At 38.2% G+C, this 22,699-nt stretch overlaps 1 protein-coding gene across 2 annotated transcripts in view; it reads right to left on the bottom strand.

Annotated features, from left to right (window-relative positions):
- Garem1 (GRB2 associated regulator of MAPK1 subtype 1) overlaps positions 1-12,234 on the bottom strand; it is a 192,735-nt gene extending 180,501 nt beyond the window's left edge. For both annotated transcript variants that reach the window (XM_026400755.2, XM_026400757.2), the window contains exon 1: positions 11,695-12,234. In XM_026400755.2, coding sequence (XP_026256540.2) covers positions 11,695-11,815 — 121 coding nt within the window. In that variant the 5' untranslated portion in view covers positions 11,816-12,234. The remainder of the gene's footprint in view (positions 1-11,694) is intronic.
- Positions 12,235-22,699: the final 10,465 nt, after the last annotated feature.

Genomic DNA, 22,699 nt, shown 5'->3' with positions numbered 1-22,699 from the left:
AATAGAATTACAGTTGTGAATATACACATGGTTTGACGGAGATTTTCACAGGATAATTTTATTTTAAACAATGAAAGGGGATTCTTTCTTTCAGAGGATCAGTCCAATATGACAGTGATCACTATACATTTAAATCTGATATTTATTTTGATCAAAAAGTAAATTAATCACAATTACTCAATATCAGAAACAACAATAACTACTTAGAAACATACCTGGAGAAAAATAGAAAGCTTACAGAGTGATTAACTGACATTAAATTTGAAAATTATAAAAATTCTGTAGAAAATAGAGAACAAAGTACATTAGGATTTTTTTTTATTATTATTATGCTACCAAAGAAAACTGAACAAAGAGATCAGAAAATGTAACAAACAAAAACATATTACTGTAGTTATTCTATTATTAACCAAAGAAATAAAATAGAAAAAAAGTGGCAATTTCTTAAATTATCAAATACTAAGAAACAACTATGATACTCAAGGATGTACAGAGTGATGTGCTTACTTACTCACTGCTGATGGTCCCAACTTACCTGGATGCAAGTTAGTGATGTCCATCCACAATCTAAAAATAACAAAACTCCCCCTTCTACGAATCCCAAATCATGAAATAATATCAAACTGACAAATTTAAGTAGAAAGATATTATCAAAACCAGGACACTCAAAATCTCATGTTTCACAACTGGAAAACAGTCAAGGAAATAATAGTTTATTGTTAATAACAGCATCCCATTTAGTGATAAAAATTTTATTTTCTAATAATAATAATGAAGAAACTTGTTCGTAAGCAAATGTAAAATTCAAGAAGTAGTTTCATATAGTTTGGTTCCACTTTTACATATATTTTCCATGCCTGCATAACAACAAACAATGCTTATATAACAAGTTATACGTGCTCTGGAATTAAAAACGGATAATCAATTTCATATTTTCTCTATATTTTCCAAAGTTTCTGTAATGATAACACTGGGGTGAAAACAGAAAATATTGTTTTATACACAAACACGAAGACCCTGGCAAAAGGAATATAGAGTGGTAGGGGTGGGGAGCATCTTTAAAAACTGAACAGTGGTTTCACTGTGTATGGAATCAGAGAGAAAAATGTTGACAAGTATGCAAATCATAGGAAAAAGACAATGAGGTGTGCCTCTAACACTGTAACTCCTTACAAGTAGCTTTCATGCCTTACTTTTTATAAAGCACTTCACCTCTAATAACAGGCTTCTTAAATACAGAACCACTTGGAAGTTAAAGTTGATGCTCAAGGATGAAAAGAGGAGGAGGTCAAGGCAAGAGGATCATACCATCTTCGCTGAGGAAGAACCTGGGTAAGGGAGGTGTCAGGAGGCTGAGGCCCAACACGTGGCTATTTTAATAGTGTTTTTGAGAAAGAGGGAAAATGGGAAGAAAGTACACAAAGCAACAATCTGAGTGGCCAAGGTTGCTAAAGCAGCTCCTAATACCCAATGTTCACCACTTCTTCTGCCATAGGAACCCCTGGGCCTCATGACTCATTAGGACTACAGTTCCCTGCCTTCCAGTAATCCTGGACAGAGTACTTAAGTCCTGACCAATGAGAACTAAGTGAAGGGTTGTGCAGGACTAGGGGGTAAAACATGTTTTGCCTTACTTGCTGTCTGGGATGCAGACATAGATCTCCAGCAGCTCTTCAGAACCATGAAGTGACCCTGAGAGTGAAAACTACTTGCTCAGGATATCAGAGCAAAACACATAAGCCTAGGTCCTTGATTCTGAAGTCCTGGACTACATACCTCAGGGCTTCTTTTATATGAAAAAGAAATTTCCATGTTGTATAAACCACATTTTGTCTGTGTGTGTGTGCGCATGTGTGTGTGTGTGTGTTACCCCTGTTATGCACAACTAAAGTTCACCTTCACTGGTCTACATGGATGTGATGAGCTTAGGAAAACTTCTAATCCTATCTACTCTCAATGGCAACCTTACTCTTAACTGGCCAAAACATGGGACCAAACTAAACCCCAAAATAAGAGCAACATTTCTTATAAAACATGGTGTGACTTGGCTTTCTGTTCCTTGGTATTTTTAAGTAGGTAATTTAAACCTTCTCAGCTTCTCTCTGCCATGTGCTCGCTCGCTTTTTCTCCAACTAATTAAATTGTTTTTTTTTAAACTTGGGTTTGGTGCTTGAATGATTTCGTGGCCCAAAGGTAAAAATGGATCCTCTTTCAATAACGACTTAAAACAGACTAAAACTGAAGATCTGGGAGCCTACGCTTCTGAGGACCAGGAATGACAATGGAACGGATACAGGCTGGTTCTTTGATTCTACCCACCCCTCATGTGCTCACTGTTACTAAAGGAAAAGAACAGTAATCCAAAAAAGAATATCAATCATGGAATGCAGAATCTGTACCAAAGAAGCGCTGAAGTTGTTCTAGGTTTTCTCAGGCATTTCATTAACCTTTTTACAAATGGATGATAGGCTGTTATAACTGGTGCTTTTACCTACAAGATCACAGATGTGATTAAAAATGGGAATGCAAACATTTACCCTTTTCTGTTATTTTTAGATATTTCAATCTAGTTCCCCGCTAGGAAGAGGGCAAATTTTCATTTCCAACATCCTAAAGTCTTAGATTAAAGAAAACTAACACTTTAATATAAAAGTGTCTAGCCAAGGAAATTTTTCTCTACGGAGCTGAGCAAAACATAACAAAGCCTAACTTGTTTAAAATCTTCTCAAGGATATATACATAAGCTCTGCTCACAATTATATCACCCTGTGCTAGAACCTGACCCAATCATAACAACTTTCTGTACATGTTAAATATTATCCAGAACAAATATCTTTATACCTATAAGGAATTTGTGTTGCATTTTAAATTCAATAACTTGGTATTTATTAAACAACCATTAAGCCCAAGTGGTATTTAAATATTTCAAACTGGGTTAACAATTAGCAGAATCAATTAAAACAACTTGCCCATAATGGTAACATAATTCACAACCCAGAGTTTTTCCTTCTTTTACCACAAAAGAATGTAATACTCCTTCGGGGGCATAATAGAAAACTCATAGTTTAAAATTAAGACACTCTCATTTCAAGTCAATCTTGAACATTCTAGGAAGATGACAACTGTACCAAATTAGTAGTTGTGGTTTTATAACACCATTTGAACCAAGTGGCTTGCTTTGCTTAGAAGTAAAATGACTGTACACGAATATCTATGTTTATGGCAGCAAAATTCACAATAGTCATATTATATGGAATCAGCCTAGTTAGTTGTCCACCAATGAATGAATGGATACAGAAAATATGGTATACATACGCAATGGAGTTTTATTCAGTTCTAAGAAAAATGAAATTATGTCATTTGCAGGAAGATGGATGAAACTTAAAAATATTATGTTAAGTGAAATAAGCCGGTTGTATGTTTGCTCATATGTGGAAACTAGAGAGGAAAAAGGCAAAAAAAAAGCAGGGTGGGGGTGTCTCATGAAAATCAAGGGTTGATCAGTAGAAGAAAGGAAAGAGGGGAGAGAGAAAGGGAAAATACTGAGAAGCGATACTGGTCAAATTATACTGTTATGTTGTATGCCTGTACAAATATGTAACAACAAATCCCATCATTATGTATGACTATAATGTACCAATCTAAAAATATGGAAAAATCTTGTTTAAAAAAAACTAGAAAAAAAAAAAGAAAGTAAAATCACTAGCATGCCAAGAGGAGATGATGGATAAATGGTTAGCTGAATGTCCAATCAGGGACTAGTTTCAAAGGTCATGAAAGATATCAAAGAGTCATCTTAATATCAGGGGGAAAAACTGACTTATTTAAGAAGAAAGAGAAAAATCTGAAAATGAATTGCAATTTCCAAAAATAATTTATTTAAAATATTGATAATAGTCCTAAGAATCATTACTTTATAAACCATGATGGTCTAATACTCTCTTATTTTTTCGGCTGCTAATATTAATTAGGTTCTATCATTTTGGTTCTGATTTATAAATTTAAGCATACAATGACTACCTCAAATGGAACAAAAGCGAAATTCTATTTCAGACATGCTGAGCTAAACAGTTTTAGTGATATAGGTAACTTGGACCTCATAGTTGCTAATATTGAGATTTGCTCATTCATTTACTAAATGTGAGCACTGAGTGCCTCCTACATGCCAGGCATTGTGCTAGGCGCTGAGAAATAGTAAAAAGAATTTTAGATTCCTTTAACCTGAAATTCAAATAAACATTTTTGTAAAACTGGGAGTAAGGGTAGGGTAGGGAAGTTTGGGGGGTAGGGGCATTTCATGTAAAAATGGCTTCTAAAGGAAAGTAATCTCATGAATTTCCAAGTACTTTAGCAAGTATTTTATATATTTTTAAGTAGGACAAAACAGTACCCAAAGAAGCTGTTGTTGAGAATCATTTTTCATGTTGCATCCAAATAGCTGGTGTTCTTAAGATTGAAAGTCCTGCTCAAGACCAGAGGGGAGTTTACGAGTCTTCCTAGAACCGAAGCTCAGTAAGTGAAAAGACAGATACCTCAGGAATCTCAAATAAAAATAAACGAGTTTACAAGCTGGTCCACAAGAACTTGCTCTTTCAATAAGGTGGCCAATGAGCAAAAGAGATGAAAATACTCCCTCTTTAAACTATGATGCAGATGATCACAACAGTCAAACCAGTTTTCCTTTCACAGATGAACCGAGCATCTAAAGATTTTTACTGGCAATGTGGAAACTCATTTCACATTAAGACTTTCAAAACAGCTGTCTTATTTGGAAAAAAATGAGTACACTGAAGGACATATAGCCAATCCTGTCTTTTGGGTCTAAATGTTTATAACTGTCCATTGCCCAACGATCCTTCCTATTCTTTCTTCATAGTTTTTAGACATAACCAATATTAAGAATAGGTGAGCACTAGAAGAGGTACAAGTATACTAAAAACATCATGTACAACCACAAAATGAGAAGTTACACTCCAAGCATGTATGATATGTCAAAATACATCTACTGTCATGTATAACTAAAAAGAACAAATAAAAAAAATTTTTTAAGTATACTAAAAGCTGGGCACGGTGGTGCCTGCTTGTAATCCCAGCGGCTCAGGAGGCTGTGGCAGGAGGATGGCAAGTTCAAAGCCAGCCTCAGCAAAAGTGAAGTGCTAAGCAACTACTGAAACCCTATCTGTAAATAAAATACAAAAAAAAAAAAAGGGCTGGGGATGTGGCTCAGTGGTCAAGTGTGCCTGAGTTCAATCTCCAGTATCAAAAAAAAAAGTCTACTAAAAAATGACCATCAATCAATAAAAGTAACAGGTACATTCTAGAAGAAGAAAAAGATTCAAGTTTCTCAATTCATTGTTTTGGTCCCATTTAGTCGGACTCATATGTCCACTCAGATTTAAAAGTTTTTTCCTAACTTCCTGCTTCAGTCCCTCCCAAGGCCAATCTCGGGTTACTTTATAACACTTCTGATAAAGACTTTATTCCTTTTCATATAATGCAGATAACTAATAACCTGAAGACGCAAAAGGAAATAAATTAAAGTCAATCAGAGCATTTTTCTGTTTATTTATCTATATAAAGATAATAAAAATCATTTATTCTTTAGTTTACTTCAGTTGCCTAAATGATATACTCTGAAGCTTCCCCTTCAAATGATCTGCACTTCACTATGCCAATCTCATAGGCATGCTGTTGTGTATTTCATACACACTATTATATATATGCATATATTTCATGTATGCTATTGAATCTAATAAAATAAGTAGATACACAAGAATCTAAGTTCCATGAGGACAGAGGTCTGATTTGTACAGTACTGTAGCTCCAATAACTACAATAGGGCTTGTCATGTAGTAAGGGCTTAATAAACACTAGGTAACCAAGTAAACAAATTAATGAATAATTATGAGATACATTCACAACTACAATATCTATTTTTTTTTTCCTGCATGAGAAACCTACACACTAAAGTGTTAAGAAACCTAACCAAGCCAGGTGCAGTGGCACATATCTTTAACCCCAGTGATTCAGGAGGTTGAGGCAGTAGGATCACAGGTTCAAGGCTAGCCTGGACAACTTAGTGAAATCCTATCTCAAAATAAATAAAATGAAAAGGACTGGGGATGCAGCTCAGTGGTAAAGTGTTGTGGAATTCAATCTCCAGTACGAGAGAGAGAGAGAGAGAGAGAGAGAGAGAGAGAGAGAGAGAAAGAGAAAGAAAAGAAATCTGACCAAGAACACACAGCTATAAATGGCAGTATCTGTAACTAACACAGGTCTCTTGGTTCCAAATCCAGCATCCTTTAAACCATCATCTTCCCTATCCTGGGTGTGTATACTCTCTGTATTGTAAATACAGAACACCAGAGGAAATGAAGCCATACAATAAGCACATATTATCCTGGAGCAACACTTATACACTGTTTGTTACTTTTGAAGAAAAGCAAAATGAACACATATGCACACATATACAAAATAACATCAATCACAGAGCAGATTTTGAGAACTTACATCAATTTCAAAGATAATACATAGATCTGCAAAGACCTTCCACACTTGCAAATAGCCATCTGGGGTCTCAGATCTATAGGTGCTTAAGCCCTTACAGTACCCAGGCACATAAATGATAAAGCTGTAGATGCACTGGAGCACAAAACAAAAACCAGAATTCCCATGGCCCCAACACACTCAGGGCTTGGAATCAGATCTGACTCCCCCACAATGCTAGCAAGGAGAGACTGCTGAAATCCTACCTATTTAACTATCTCCAACTTGTACTGCCTTCCTTTTTTTCCTTTTCCTGTCAATTCATGCAGTCTGAGACTTCCTTTTCCTTTCAACCCACAATCAGGCAGGTATTCGTGAGCTACACCAGCATTCTCTGAACCAGAGTACAAGTCTGAAGAAGAGCCAACACTTCCCAAGAGGTTCGCCCTAACAGCCCTAAAAGAATCAGTATCCAGATCCTCAACTTCCAAATGTACTCTTGTCTAAAAATTTATCTGCCTGGGACGGTGACTATGATGGAGGGACATCCATCCTGTGATGACCTTGACTGTGATGGATGGAAGCTGTCCTTCCATTCCTTTACAATGGTCCTTCCCCAACTTTACAAAACTAGCCTTTCCCCAGATCTTTCTGAAATGCATTCTCTGGGTTGCAAAGACCTCAGAAGGACCAAAAAAAAAAAAAAATAGTACTAATACATATTGAGTGGGAGAAAGTATCCAGTATTTGAGTAACAACTAAATCACCTTTTGTATATCAGGTAATTTCCAATTCTTTGTTAACAAAAAACAAAACCCCAGGAATGTTTAAATATGAATTGTCTTATGATCAAAAGAAATACCAAGTATTGGATTTCAATCTACATACCTTTTTTAGTTACAGAAAGTATGACAGTGATCATTAAAGTACTTTTAAGCATAAAAATGTGTTGCATTGGGATAGTCTATTTCATACAAGGGAAAACAGATGGAAATATGCACTTATGGAGATAAAGGTACTAATTTTTAAGTGATGAAGAAGTTATCCATATATCTTTATAGTAAGATGCATAGTTTTTAAAAAATGATATAATTTAAAAATGTCAATATTTATAATACTCTGAAAAATTACACCTTTTTCAACTATTTAAACTTAGGAGGAAAAATTTCAGAAACTTAAAATGTGTTTAGAGTTTCATAGAATTTTTTAGGAGCTGGAGGAACAAAATAGGTAGAAGAACATTGCTCTAGACCTTCATAGCCTTTCCGAGATGAAATAATGAGAAAGAAAATGAGCAATTTTCCTCCAACCCAGTTATGAGTAAAGATGGCTGCAGGTGGAGCAGGGGTTAGTATTCTGTCTTCTGAGTCCTAAACGTATTTGTTGAACCTGGTTCTATAAGCCAACAATTTACAAGATTGATGACCAGTTGGAATATCACCAATGAATAAACAACTAATGTTTAAGGAGATATGTTTAATGTGGATTCAACATTATACAGTGAACATGTATGTTGAAACATCACATTACCCTAATATACATAATTTTTATGTTTCCATGTATCAGTTAAAAAATAAATTTAAGAACTAAGGATGTAGCTCAGTGACAGGGCACTTGCCCAGTGAATGTAAGGCCCTGGGTTTGATCCCTACCGCTACAAAAAAAAAAAAAAAAAAAAACATTTTTTTAATTTAAAAAAAAATAAATTTTTGATCTTACTGGTCTCAATGACTGGAGTTAGGCTTGGCTAATGAGACATAATCCCAGTAAATCTCCCAAGGAAAACTACAAGAGTACTTTTCTCTGGGTTCTCCATGAAGACTTTTGGGACAATACTCAAAAAGGCTCACTAATTTTGTATTTATCTTAGCATACAAAGACAAATTTCAACTTTGGATATATAAAATTGAATGCATCCATCTAATTGGCATTTTAGGAGTGACATGCCTAATACAGAGAACTGGATTTTTTTATATACGATATAATTAATATTTTTAAAATAGCAAATGTACTAAGGAGTCATCCCAATAAATTCCTATACACATATATCCTATTCCCCCAAATTCCACTTATTTACTTCTTTCTGATTCTGTAACCTCTCTTCTTCCCCACTGCTTCTCTTTAGCCACTCCACTGGGAGGTAGAAAGTCATCTAAATATGATGAATGATGCCAGCACTTAATTCTGTGTCTCTACTATTTTAAAAATATTGACTTGTCGGTTCTCAAACTCTGAGAGACAGTGAAGCTATTTACAGCAGACATCAGACCTACTCCAAAACTACTCCCACCTTAGAAAAAGGAGATATCAGAGCCCAAGATAAGAGGTCAGTCTTGGAGGCACAAAGTCCTATGGAAATCCTACTCCATTTACTGAGTCCTTCACTTAATTTCTCTGAATCTCAGGTTTCCAAAGTCCTTAAAATGGGGCTGCTGAGGATCGGAGGCAATATATATCAAGCTTCTAGAAATGTACCTGCATTTGATAGGCACTCCATAATAAAGTTAAGAAAAAAAGATTTCAAATGTTCTTTCAGGATACCTTAAAATTAGCCAAAAGTTTCCTCTTGGCATAACGTCAACTAGTGGTACTTTTTTTCAATTTCTTTCTAGTGTCTTTTAAAGCAAGTGATTTGGAAAATGACTACCTTTCACATCTAAGTATGGGGTAGGCGTGTGTGTGTGTGTGTGTGTGTGTGTGTGTGTGTAAAATGTACCTGCAGTACTAAAACTGGCAAAAAGATATACACAGAATGAGGACTCAAGGAAACTTGAGATTTCCCTGATAACATTTAAATATATGACCACATGGCCTCAACCTGTTCTAAGCCCTGCTGTGAAACATGTTCAAAAATAAGCAGAGAATCTATCACTGGCTCTTTCAAAGTCTACACAAATAAAATTGCTAAGATAACACATTGCTCAACAAATTAGCAAAGATTTCAAAATCCTAATATTATAATGATGTGGGCAGAGAGCAGTGCTCCTACAATGCCCATGTTAGTGTAAATGAGCATAACCTTTAGTCTCTAAAGCAGTGACAATGTGTGCCAAGGATTTAAAAAGAATTCATAAGCATTCAGCAAGGAAGGAATATATTCTAAACAAAGTGAGTTTATGTACAGCAGTGTTCATTGTATCATGATTTATAGTAGCAAAAATTGAAGCAACAATGTCCACAAGAGAGGACTAAGTTCTATGGTTCAGCTATCCCAAATAATATTATGTAGCTATTAAAAACCATGCTAAGGAAGAGTGTGTAAATGAGAAGGGACCGTTAAAGTGAAAGAAACAAGGTAAAAGGCAGAATTGGGCTAAGACTTTGTTTGTATGTACCATGGTGATTCTCAAGTGATAATAAGAAAGGAAGTGAAATTTACAATAAAGAATTGGAATTACACACAGTGGTCAAAATCCATTCCAAGACTTGAAAGGACACAGTGTTAAAACTCACAACCCACATTCTGATTTTAAAAAGAAGTGTGGGATGAGGACACTGCTGATTCAGATCCTTTTTATGAATGGTGAGGATAGGAAAGTGGGTAAGAAAACTAAGAGTTATGTCTGAAACTGGTACTCAGCCTCTTCAAACTTGCAGTTTAATGAAGCTTTTGAGTGACTTTTACACCACATGCACCAAAGCTTTCTTGCCTAATTAAGAAGTTTGGGCAGCATGCAGATAAAAGGAAAGGTCACAAAAGTTGAGGTCTCACAACCTTCCAGCATTTACAATTTTACACAGAGGAGGAATAAATAAAACACTGAATACCTACACAGATTCAGACCTGCAAATGCATATTTAATGCACAAAACTCTTTTCCACCCCCACCCTAAACAGAAATGCCTCAACATACAGTCTGTCTTCCCCTGGATTCAACAGCTATTGTCATTTGCATTTCATCACGAGTTTAAAAACTCTCAGTTTATTTCCAGTGTCCACCACTGCCACCAACAATCAAGCAAGCATGCCAAGATTGTTTTCTAGCTTTCATGAATTTTCTTGCCCTTATTTTTCACAACAGTGCTTCAAATGCCTAATCTAATCCCAGATTTTTAAAAAATGGAATAAAAATTTCTTTGGACATTTCTATGGTTCACATAACCCCAGAAAACAAGGAATAACATAAGAGCCTGTGACTCGAAATGACATCTTTCTGCTTAGTGCTATTTTGACTTGGCCTGTGTGTGGCCACAGCTCTATCTGCCTGCCTGCCTGCCGGCCTGGAGCCAGGCTGCCCCAGAGCAGGGCAGGTTTCTTTCTGCAAACAGTCTGAAATCCTATGAAGTCAAAACCCACTGAAGTTATGGTGAAAACAAAACACAACATAAACTGCCACCTTACATGTCACAACTCTCAAAGTGAAAGGAACCTGCTTGCCTGATAGTAGCACATCTACATATTTGTTTGCAGATCTCACACTGCAGAGCCAACATTTGGGGGATATTTGGTTGGTTGCTGGTGGTCAATTTCAGGTAAGACACGCGTTTCTTGGTTCTGAACTCAAGATTACAAATCAATATATGTTTTAGTGACTTAAATTTTTTTCTAGCCTAGAAAAGCACTAAGCTAATAATTAACCTTAAGCATACCAACACTTCTGCTGAAGACATTTCTACACACAGCCCTAAAATTACTTTCAGTTGGGTTAAACAAAACAGACAAGCTGTAATAAAAGGTCTTTGAGAAACTTGATCCCTTCCATTGGTCACCCAGGAGCTTTTCCTCTTTAATCTGCTGCTTCTTGAGGAAGGGGGATGGGGGCGGGGGCGTCAGGGAGAGCACCCAAAATAAGATGCCACCCAGAGCGCAATTATTTTCCTAAGAAAGTTGCCTAAGATAACTCCTCAGGGTTTCCCAGGTTGAGTAATTCTTGCAGGCGGCTGGGGAGGAACAGCGTCCATGATTACTATCTGCAGAGGTTTCCCCTATGTTGATTTAATTTTATTTTTTTTAATTTTATTTTTAAGGCGTCCTTTTAATTACACTGCAAGGGCTCTGATTTCCACCTCTCTGGCTGCTGCTGGGGAGAGTTGATCGCAACGCGCCAGGGCTGCGACAGCGGCGCGGGCCAACTCCAGCGCGCTCGGAGGGGGAGCTGGGGCGAGCAACCCACTCCCCACCGGTCCCACCCTCACGAGCACACGCGCGCACCCCCGCGCTGAGACGGCGGTCTGCGCGCGTCTGCCCTGCGCCCCGGCCAGGACTCACCGCTGTCCAGCCGCGCGATCTGGGGCAGCCGGTAAGTGCTGACCAGCAGGTCCAGCGGCACGGCCACCGAGCTCCACTTCACATCCTTGAGGCTACAGCCCAGCAAGGGCGCCGTGTCCATCTTCCCCGCCTTCTCTGGTCCCGCGCTTCCCAGCCGCCGGCACCAGCAAGCGTCGGCGGCCGCCACTGCTCGCGCTCGCGGTCTGGGGCGCGCGGGAGGCGCCGGGCAGCTCTGGCCGCGGGCAGTCGGGGGGCGCGGCGGCTGAGGTGGCCCGGAGGGAGGGGGCCGGCGCCTGGCTCAGCTGCCTCTGCGGGGCATGGCTGGGGCGCCCCGCGTGCCCTCAAGCCCGGAGAGGACTCGGAGCAGCCCCGCGGCGGCGGGCGGCAGCGGCGGCCCGGCTGGCTGCGGCGGCTGCTCCCGCTCCGCCTCTTTCTCTGGCCCCGGGTCTGCAGCTGCGGCGGCCGCCCGCTCGCCTCCTCCTCCTCTTACCCCTCCTTCCCTCCGCCTCGAGCGTGTGAGGAGGAGCCGCGGGTCTGAGAAACGCCATAGCAGCGCTCCCAGCACTGACTAATCAACAAGGTGCGAGCAACGCCTGCGCAGCTCGGGGAGACACCGCCTCCGCCTCCCCGGCGCCGCCCGCTCCGCCTCCAGCCCGGCCTCCGCCTCCCGCCACTCCCGCCCTGCCGCCCGTCGGGTTCGGCACGGCGTCGGCTTCCTGGCCGCGGCTGCGGGCGCCGGCGGCTCGGCGCACTCCGCTAGCTTTAGCTCTCGCTCCCCCGTCCGACCGCTTAGGCGCCCTGCAGCCTCGCCCGGCGTCGCCGTGCGCCTGGCCCTTCCCGGAGCCCAGGAGGGCAGGGAGAACTCAGGGATCGTTCCCTCAGTCGAGCTGTTCTCCACTCCCACCTGGGCGACGAGCCGCTAGACCTTTGGGTGCCCCCCCTGTTGCTGCCCAGCTGCCCAGAGTCCAAAGAGACAGGCCAGGACAGAGTCACAGACGGACGAGGAACACTGCTTGGCATTTACCCCCAACCCCGAAACTCCACTAACGCAGCTGGAAGTTACCCCAACCAGTTTAAGCTTTGACTGCTAGGCAAGACGAAAAAGGTAGAAGCATCCAGAAGCAGAAACGTGATGAATGGGCAGTACCCCCCCCAAAAGGACCGTGGCCATCCACTTTAGTAACGCCATTGTGTGAACAAGCTGCTGGAGACTGGGGGACATGAGGCCACACACACACACAGGGTGCCCACTAGGGTCAGCTGTTTCCACGTGCTTTTCCCACTTAGTTCTTGTCAATCTTAAAAGACTGGGATAGTTCCCAGTTTGTAGACATAGTACTTCTACATTGGGCACTGGTCATGCTGGGATTGCTTTCCACAATAAATCTGTTTCTCACATTTTTAAGCATGGCCTGTACACTGCGGACACAGTATAAAGGTGGCTGTGTGATTCTTATTTCTTGAATGCACATCCTGGCTTGCATGGTAATTTTTCTTTAAACCTTATATTAAACTAGCAGAGGTAAGTATTGCTGAGGTGAAAGGGTTGTATATCACCTCTGTTTTCAACACACATTTTCAGTATTCAGTGTTTGGTAAAAGAAAACAACATCTGCTTGTCCAGCCAAAAGGCCCTCAAGAGATTCCACCACCACCTGAGGGATGACTTCAAAGATCTGTGCCAATGAACAAGCAAGTCTATTAGTGTTTGCATTTGTGAAAAACCAAGGAGATTATTCTTCACCCAGCCTTCTGGTCCTCTCACTTTGAAGCATTGGTGATAATTTTCACAAAATTCTTCCACTGAAAGTTTTGAGTTTTATGTTATTTTTTTTTTAAAGAGAGAGTGAGAGAGGAGAGAGAGAACTTTTTTTAATATTTATTTTTTATTTCTCGGTGGACACAACATCTTTGTTGGTACGTGGTGCTGAGGATGGAACCGGGCCGCCCGCACACATGCCAGGCGAGCGCGCTACCGCTTGAGCCACATCCCCAGCCCGAGTTTTATGTTATTCATGTTAATTTTTTTTTAATTCTTGGGAGAAAACTGAGTATTTTGGTATATATTTTACTCAGAGGTTCATAATGTTCTAAGATTTGCTTGCGTAAAGAAGAATATTTCAAAACCATAAAAAGTAAGGAACCAACTTTTTTCCCCTAATAATTAATCATTTCTGAAAATAAAGCTTAGACTTCAAAATGACACAGGAAGGTCTGGGGATGTAGCTTAGTGGTACAGTGCTTGCCCAGCATGTGTGAGGCCCTGGGTTCAATCTTCAGCTCACTGGAGTATTGGGGGACCTTTGAGATTGGGCAAGGAAGTCAGGGGCACTTCAGCCAGTGAGTGGATACTAAATCCTTATATGGTAAATTGATTTAAAAAAATAACTTTCTACTACTATTATATCCTCTTTAAAAGCTTCAGGGAATCTGAGAAGTAATTCCCTCTCACAAAAGGATTAGTAACTTATGACCTAAAGACAAGATAAAAAGGAAAAAGATTAATGCAATCAACTTTTTAAAAATCAATAAAGGTCTTACATTAGATTTGCTCTTACTGCTGACCTTTAAAAAAAGATTTCATTTCAATTTTCAGTATTCAATGGAAGACACTCTAAAGAGCAGCAAATTCTTAGTCTCATGTCCTGGAGGTGGAGATGCAGAGAGTTTTGGTTGAACTCTTAGAAACATCAACTGAGAAGGGTAATCTTTTGGTCTGGCTGAACTGTACTTCCAAAGATGTTTCTGAAGATTGTTTGAACAATGGAAACTATGTATATAAAAGCATAACAACTGGGTTCCCCTGTGCTATAGTTTGGATATTATATGTCCCTCAAAGGTCCATGTGTTAAAGGCTTGTTGTTCCCCAAGGAGGAGCTATGAAGAGATGGTGGAAGCTTTAAGAGGTGGGGCCTAGTGGACATGTTCTTGAAGGGTCTGGTGTGATCCTGGCCTCCTCCTCTTCCTCTCTTCTGCCCCCTGGCAGGAGGTTGGTGGTTTGTTCTACCATTGTACTCCTGCTGTAATGTCCTACCTCACCACAGGCCCCAAAGCAAAAGGGCCAACTGATCCTGGACAGGAATCTCCAAAACTATAAGGTAAAATAAAGGTTTCTCACTATAGAAGTTGTCTGTCTCAGGTGTTTGTTATAGTAACAGAAAGCTGACTAACATAATGGGTAAAACATACAGTATTTTGCAGTTTATGGAAAAGGAACATAAAGTTTCCTGTAAGAAAAAAAAAATTTCCTGTAAGGCAAAATTTGATATTCTGGTTCCTTGTTTCTGCTGAGTGCTTTTTAAAGTGAGATTTGTGAGAGGCAACATATTATGGTGATTAAAAATATAAATTCCCAAACCTGATTGCTTGGGTTTGCTAAGTGGCTCTACTCCTATTTACGATATTGGGAAACTCGTTTCCTCCTCTGAAAAAATGAAGATAATACTAGCATTCATCTTAAAGGATTTATCATTTAATTTATGTTGACATTTAGAATAGTGTCTGACATATAGGAAATGCCATAAAAGTCTTTGCTAGTACAGGAAATGCCATAAAAGTCTTTGCTAGTCCCTGAAATTTTTAGGACCAGAAATTTTTTGGATTTCAGACTTTTTTTTGGATTTTTGAAATGTTTGTGTACACATGATGAGATATCTTGGTGAATGAGAACCAGGTCTAACCATGAAATTGATCCTAGATTTCATATATATCTTGTACATACACATAGCTTGAAGGTGATTTTTTTAAAAGATCTCACTGCTGAAAATTGAAACACGGCTTTGTATATGCTTTGTATACATAAAATTGAAACTGAGCTCCCCTCGGCCTCCTGAAGGTAATTTTACACAGTATTTTAGCGTGCCTGAATTTTGACTTTGATCTGTCACATGAGGTCAAGTGTGGAGTTTTCCACTTGTGGCATCCTGTCAGTGCTCAAAAAGTTTCAGATTTTGGAGCACTTCTGATTTAAGATGTTGGATTAGGGGTGTTCAACCTGAATTTATTAAAAGAACTATTGGCTTTGGAGGGGCAAAATCTAGAGAAAAGATAGAGATTTAGATGTAATGAATTGATTAGATTTTGGAAAAAAACAGTTATATAGGACATAGAATAGAAACACTTTTCTTAAGTGGGAAACCTAGCTGTACTACTTGACTACCCTAATTTAGAGTCTGCAGGATTAAGTTGTTCCCAGTGAACCAGCCTCCTAGCAGCAGATCCAGGCAGTGGTCACCGGTGATGACTGTTCATGTCATATACTAAAGAGTCTACAGCTGTTAAAAGTCCAAGAGGAAATCAGGCATTTGACACTAGAGGATTCTTAGGATGGACATGCCCCAGCTTCCTAACTCCGAATCTACTATTCATAGATAACTTGTTAATTCTCTTAAAATATCAGCTTTGCAAGATAAAAATATTATATGTGTTGGTTTTCCTCATATCAGAGTGTCCTGGGTCACATAATATGCTGGGGGTCAAATGTGATATTAAAGTTCACAGCCCTAGTTTTCTAGGACTCTAAGTTCTTTTTCTTAAATTCCATACTATCACCAGAGTTAACTTAAAAGTCACTCACTGCCTAAAAACTCATATAGTATCTGTATCCTCATCGTCTATGGGGGTAAAGTGTAAAGTCCTTTGCAAGACATAAAAGTTTCTTCCCTTATGAGGTTTGGTCTGCTCCCCAGTCTCATTTCTATTGACTATCTTCTGACACCCTGTGATCTGGTAGTTCAGCCTTTTTGCAGTGACCCAATGTGCCATTCTGAAGAATGCCTTTGCAGGTATTGTTCTCTCAGCATAGAATGCCCTTCACCTTTCCGCTTACTGTGAAACACCTATTCCTGTTCCAACTTCTTGCATTCTATGAAATGTTGCCTGTCCTTCACCAAAGAATCCCCTTTTTCTGTGATACTATTGCACCTGGCAATACCCTCTTTAACTATGCTAATTGCACTGTGATTTATTATCTGTGTTCATGTTAGCTTTCCCCAGTAGATGACAATTAGCTGTTGCCACTGAAAGTGTATTTTATTTACCTCTTTTTTTCCAGCTCATGTTTCCATGCCTGGCACAGGAAACATGCTCAATTAATGTTTGTTGAATGGAGTAGTCAATGATCTGAGTCATCTTCTAACTCTGCATTATTTCATAGGTCACTGCATCTCTTTATTATAAACGATTCATCAAACCTATATCTTTTCAGGACTTCATGTGGACTATGTTTCCTATCAGATTGACCCCCTACCCCGCCCCCAGGTCTTTTCATTCATCTAAAAATTTGAAATTTTTTGAAATCAAGGTCTGCACTCTTATCACCACACTAGAGATTATGCTTCTTGACAAGCAGTTGCAAGACTTATTAAAACTATTAGCATATTTATTGTTTGTTAGTTTATTTTTGGTCTCCCTGACTAGGACTTTTTCCCTCCAAAGGGCATGTTTTATTATCTCTTCTTCCATAGAACTTAGTATATAGTAAGTCACACACTCACACACACACACACACACATAAATGAATGTGTGCATTTATATATTATATGTATATATTTTTTCATATATATATTGAGTGGATAAAAGTACCATAAAAAGCATATACAGCATACCCTATATCCAGTATGGACACTTTCAGAAAGGCTCTAAAAATATTCAGAACTTTACTTTGTCATCTCTCCCTTTATTGCTTTTGATATAGAATATGACTTTCTTTTTTATTTTTAAAATTTTCAAATTTGTTTTAACTAGTTATACATGACAGTAAATGCACTTTGATACATCATATATAATGGAGTATAATTTCTTATTCTTCTGATATTCTCCAGCTTCATCCATTTACTGGCAAATGCTACAATTTTGTTCTTATTTAAGGCTGAGCAATATATATACATACATGTATGTATGTATATATATATATATATATATATATATTATATATGTGATATATATATAAAAATTTTTTATCCCTTTATCTGTTGAAGGGCACCAGGGTTGGTTCCATAGTTTAGCTATTTGAATTGTGCTGCTATAAACATTGATGTGACCGAATCACTGTCGTATGCTGATTTTAAGTCCTTTGGGTATAGACAGAGGAATGGGATAGCTGGGTCAAATGGTGGTTCCATTCCAGGTTTTCTGAGGAATCTCCATACCACTTTCCATAGTGGTCACATCAATTCACAAAACAATATGCAAGAAATCTCCACTTAAAAAGACATATCACACTATGATCCAACACATATATAGTTGAAACAAAACTTTTACAAATGATACTTATTTTGTATACTTAGAATGCATACTGTATCCTGATCCTTTAATCTATTCTTTTATGTTTAATTTTTTTAACATCAGTCATGACTCATTAACTTTATTTCACAATCCATAATGGGTCACAACCTACCATTTTAAAACCACTACTTTAAATAATAGTTTTGTGCATTAAGTATTTACAGTTCATCAAAATAAAGCACATTCTAAAATTCAAGATTAGTCAGAAAAATGTAAAACTAATAAGAATTTAATTATTCAGTTTAGCAAAATCATCATTTATGGGCATATATGTGAGCACATATGTATATGTATGTGTATATATAACTTCACAGGTGGTAAGTGTGGATTTATAAAGAATGTACCCCTTTGTGAATGATGCTTTTGCTCCCAACCAAGCACAAGACCTCAGCTAGAAAAGCTGCTAGTAGTAAAGACGGGTCCTCGGCTGGGTGTGGCTTTTGAAATTATGGGCGAGGCTTCCCAAAGGAGTGGTTAAAAGAGTCAGAGGTTGTCTATACAATTCTGCAGTTTTAAAAGATCTTTCCAAAATACAGCAGAACCATTAACACTATTTTGTGTATGTTAGCAAGTTGCTTTTAATAATCCACTTAAAGTACTGGCTAAAGAAATAGCTGAATTAGCTCTATTCCTTGTGAAGTAGATGAGCTAAGTTTCTTTCCTCTTAGAAGAGTCCATGATTCATGACATAATTTAGATTTTTATCAATGACTTTATCTATTTAGTGTGACAAAGCATAGGCAGAAAACATTTCACTTTGTTTTTCTTAGTGCCAAAATAATAATTCCTATTACTGAACATTTATTAGTGCCCAAACTCTTCCCAGGATGTGTAAAAGTTCATTGTTCTGGTGATCTGAAGCAAGGAGTTTCAGTGTTAGAGGCAGTTACAGATGGCTTCCAGTTTTCAGCCTCTCCCTGGAAAGATAATGAGATTTTAGCTCCCTGCTGACAAATCCTCTAAAGAAATGCCATCCTATATGTTTTCCTAAATTGCACATTCTTTATCCTCTTTTGTAGCAAGCAATGAGAACAGAACAACAAGGAAGATCGTGGTCATACAGGCACCTCCTGGACACCTGACTACACTTGTGCAAATGGGGCATGTTCTCCTCCCTGACCTCTCCTGTCATTCAGGTCCTGGTCTATGAAGGCTAGGTAGTGTCACATGAGCTTGCTTAGAATCGCTCCAGATCATTTTTAATTCTCTAGTAGATTTTCTACTCATTCCAAAACCCACATTTTAAAGACTTTATGACTTACCCTCACCTCACAATCAAATGAAAAACTTCTCCAACATAGTGTTTATAATATTTCAGAAAAATTTTGACACATAGGAAATTTCAATGAAGAAAATATAAAGCCTATGATCCCATCAACCTGAATTAACTATCACTGTTAATATTTCTATTTAATTTGTATCAAATTGTATAATAATTATATGTCCTACCTTTCTTGCATACATATATTGTGAACAATTTTTCCATGTGTAATACATGCCAAAATGTGGTTTTTAAAAATGACCATGTAGTATTTTATCATATAAGCATAACATTATTTTTCTCTTTATGATTTGGCATTTTTATTGTTTATAATTTTTCTATTATTAATAATGTCTTCCTGGGTAGATACATATTTAGGCATAGCCATGACTTCTCCCCCTTAATATAAGTTAAGGATAAATTTCTGCATTAGGATGTATGAACATTTGTTTTAAGGCTTTCTTTTTTTTTGTTTGTTTTATTTTTTAAATAAATGACAGCAGACTGCATCACAATTCTTATTACACATATAGAACAATTTTTTATACCTCTGTTTGTATATGAAGTGTGTTCACACCATAAGGCTTTTGATATATACGGCTGATTTGCTCTCTAGAAGTATGTGAATTTCATTTCATTGCTTGGAAACTGAGGATTCTACTTTATTTATTTATTTATTTATTTTAAGAGAGAGTGAGAGAGGAGAGAGAGAGAGAGAGAGAGAGAGAGAGAGAGAGAGAGAGAATTTTTTAATATTTATTTTTTAGTTCTTGGCGGACACAACATCTTTGTTGGTATGTGATGCTGAGGATCGAACCCGGGCTGCACGCATGCCAGGCAAGCGCGCTACCGCTTGAGCCACATCCCCAGCCCTCTACTTTTTTTTAAAATATATTTTTTAGTTGTAGGTGGACACAATATCTTTGTTTTATTTTTATGTGGTGCTGAGGATCGAACCCAGCGCCTTACTCTTGGTAGGCCAGTACTCTACCACTGAGCCACAACCCCAGCCCGAGGATTCTGTTTTCTTTTTTCCCATACAAAACACTTTTTAAAATATTTGAACAGTTGGGAGCTGGGAATGTATTTCAGTGATAAAGCACATAAATAGCATATTTGAGGTCCTAGGTTCAATCCCTAGACTTTCTCAAAATAATGTGAACAAGTATTTAAAGTAATAAAAATTGAATATAGTTAGCAATTAGTCCATATAATTATATGAATGGGTAAGAATATTTAATGAGATCCATGAATCTGAATAAGCTCCTCCTATATCAGAGCTCTAATAAGAGCTCCTTTAAGTAGAATAGGAAAAGAAAATTGAAGATATTTGGGGAGGCCTAAATCCAACAAGAAAAATACCAAAATACTGGGTTACAGTAAAAGGCTAGTGGAAATGTCAAGAAGAGGGAGATATTTATGTACATAATTATAAGGACATAATTAAAATTTGTTATTTAAAAATTATGTTATTTTTTTAGTGCCTCTGTTCTGGCCCTACATTTGTATTTCTTCCACAAAATGATCCTGAGTTTGTAATTTTTTTCTATTTCTTGGACTCTACTATTAGAGATAAACAAATCCCTTTATTTTTTTCCCCTCACCATTAAATCTAAATGAAAGATAAACACGTCTGTAAGCAAATAACGTGGTTTAAGTTGATCAACCCTCACAGTCCCAAGACATTCACACAGGCACTGGGGAGTCATGGGGGCAGAGACCATTGAGTTTCACTTTGCTCTAAGCTACTCCAGCTAATGTAGTGGAAGATGGTGCCATTAGAGTGATTAGGCAAAATTTCTGCAGGTCCTACTGGAGGTTCTGATGATTCTGATGAACACTATCTCTACTTTCCTTCCCAAACTCCCACCCCAGTTCTATTTCAAGACACACTTATCTGGCACTGCTTTTGTACCTAAGATGATTAAAATATGCTATTTTTTTTACTACCTCACTAATTGTGACAAGTCCTAACTCCTGTTTTCCAAATGTTTTATCATTATATTATCCCATACTTCAGTCACACCTAAACTTGGTACCATCAGCTCTTTTGAAGGGACTGAAGTCAATTTTGAGTTGATACAAATGGGAATGATTCACTTTTAAAAAAGAAAGCAGGGGCTGGGGCTATAGCTCAGTGGCAGAGCACTTACCTAGCACATGTGAGATACTGGGTTCAATCCTCAGCACCACATAAAAATAAACAAATAAAATAAAGGTATGCTGACCATCTTCAACTACTAAAAAAGTTTTTTTAAAGGAAAGCAAAGATATAAAATATTTTTGTTAGTTCTTTTTAGTAATACATGACTGTAGAATCCATTCTGACATAATTATATGAGCATGGATTATATCTTGTTCTAATCAGACCCCAGTACCTCTCCTTCCCCTTCCCTCTCCCTACCCACTGCTCTCTTCCCTCTATGGATCTTTCTGCCATTTATCCATAGTTATTATTTTTTAAATTAATTTATTGTGGATGTACATGACGGTGAGATTCACCGTGGTATATTCAAATATATATTTATATAAAATTTGACTTTTACTCTTTCAGTTCTAGCATTATATGTGCTTCACATTTACCACTTCAAAAGAGACTGAATATACCAACTTGAAAATATTAACTATGTTCCAATGTATCTATTCCATGTCTGGCTTGTCAGGAGTTTAACAGAAGGGGAAAATAAATATTTATAATTGGTGAAACAGCAGGCAGCTATTGTTGATATGTTCTATCATGGTAAATAATGTCCTTTGAAATTACAAACATATTTACATTTTTCCTTTCATTAAAATTTTAATGTCTTTGATAAATGTCCATAACTCAGCACCCACTCTTCATCCATTCATCCATCTACCACTAATTTAATAAATATTTATTGTATATTCATGTACCAGGCACCATCCAAACTGCTAGGGATAGAAAGATGAATTCTTGGGGGAGCCAGAAACATTGTAATTACAATCCCAGTGGTAAAGTTAAGAGAAAGGTAATGACATCTTGGGACCAAGAAGGAAGACTCCTACCTGGCAGGAATTTGGAGGGCAGCAGCATGAACTGCTTTGAGAAAATGACCAACTAGAGAAGCATGCTATCATGCAAGTTTCCAGGTCAAGACAAGGCGTGGGGAGAGAAGTAGGAAGGGACCAGAGTGAGAAATAGCATTGAGGCCAGAAGCACATTGCGTGAGAGGAACAGTCATCAGTTTGGTTTTGCTGTCTCTTGAGATTTGAGGTAGGGAGTGGCTTAGATGAATTTGGAGAGTTTGACAGGATTCAGATTATGGAAAGATTTGTCTGTCCTGTGGAGGAACTGAATCTTCATCTCCGAGGACTTGTAATAGATGATCTATAGTATAAATGATGGCTGCTTCTAGAGTGTGTAAGACAGAGGATTAAGTAGATCAGGTTTGTGTTTTGGAGATGGATTTGAAGAGGTTTAGTCAGAGGAGAGAGGAC

Source organism: Urocitellus parryii, chromosome 13 (assembly GCF_045843805.1).
Source record: "Urocitellus parryii isolate mUroPar1 chromosome 13, mUroPar1.hap1, whole genome shotgun sequence".
NCBI classification, from domain to species: domain Eukaryota; kingdom Metazoa; phylum Chordata; class Mammalia; order Rodentia; family Sciuridae; genus Urocitellus; species Urocitellus parryii.
Note: the sequence above shows the minus strand (reverse complement) of the source record. Positions and strands in the feature narration are given on the sequence as shown.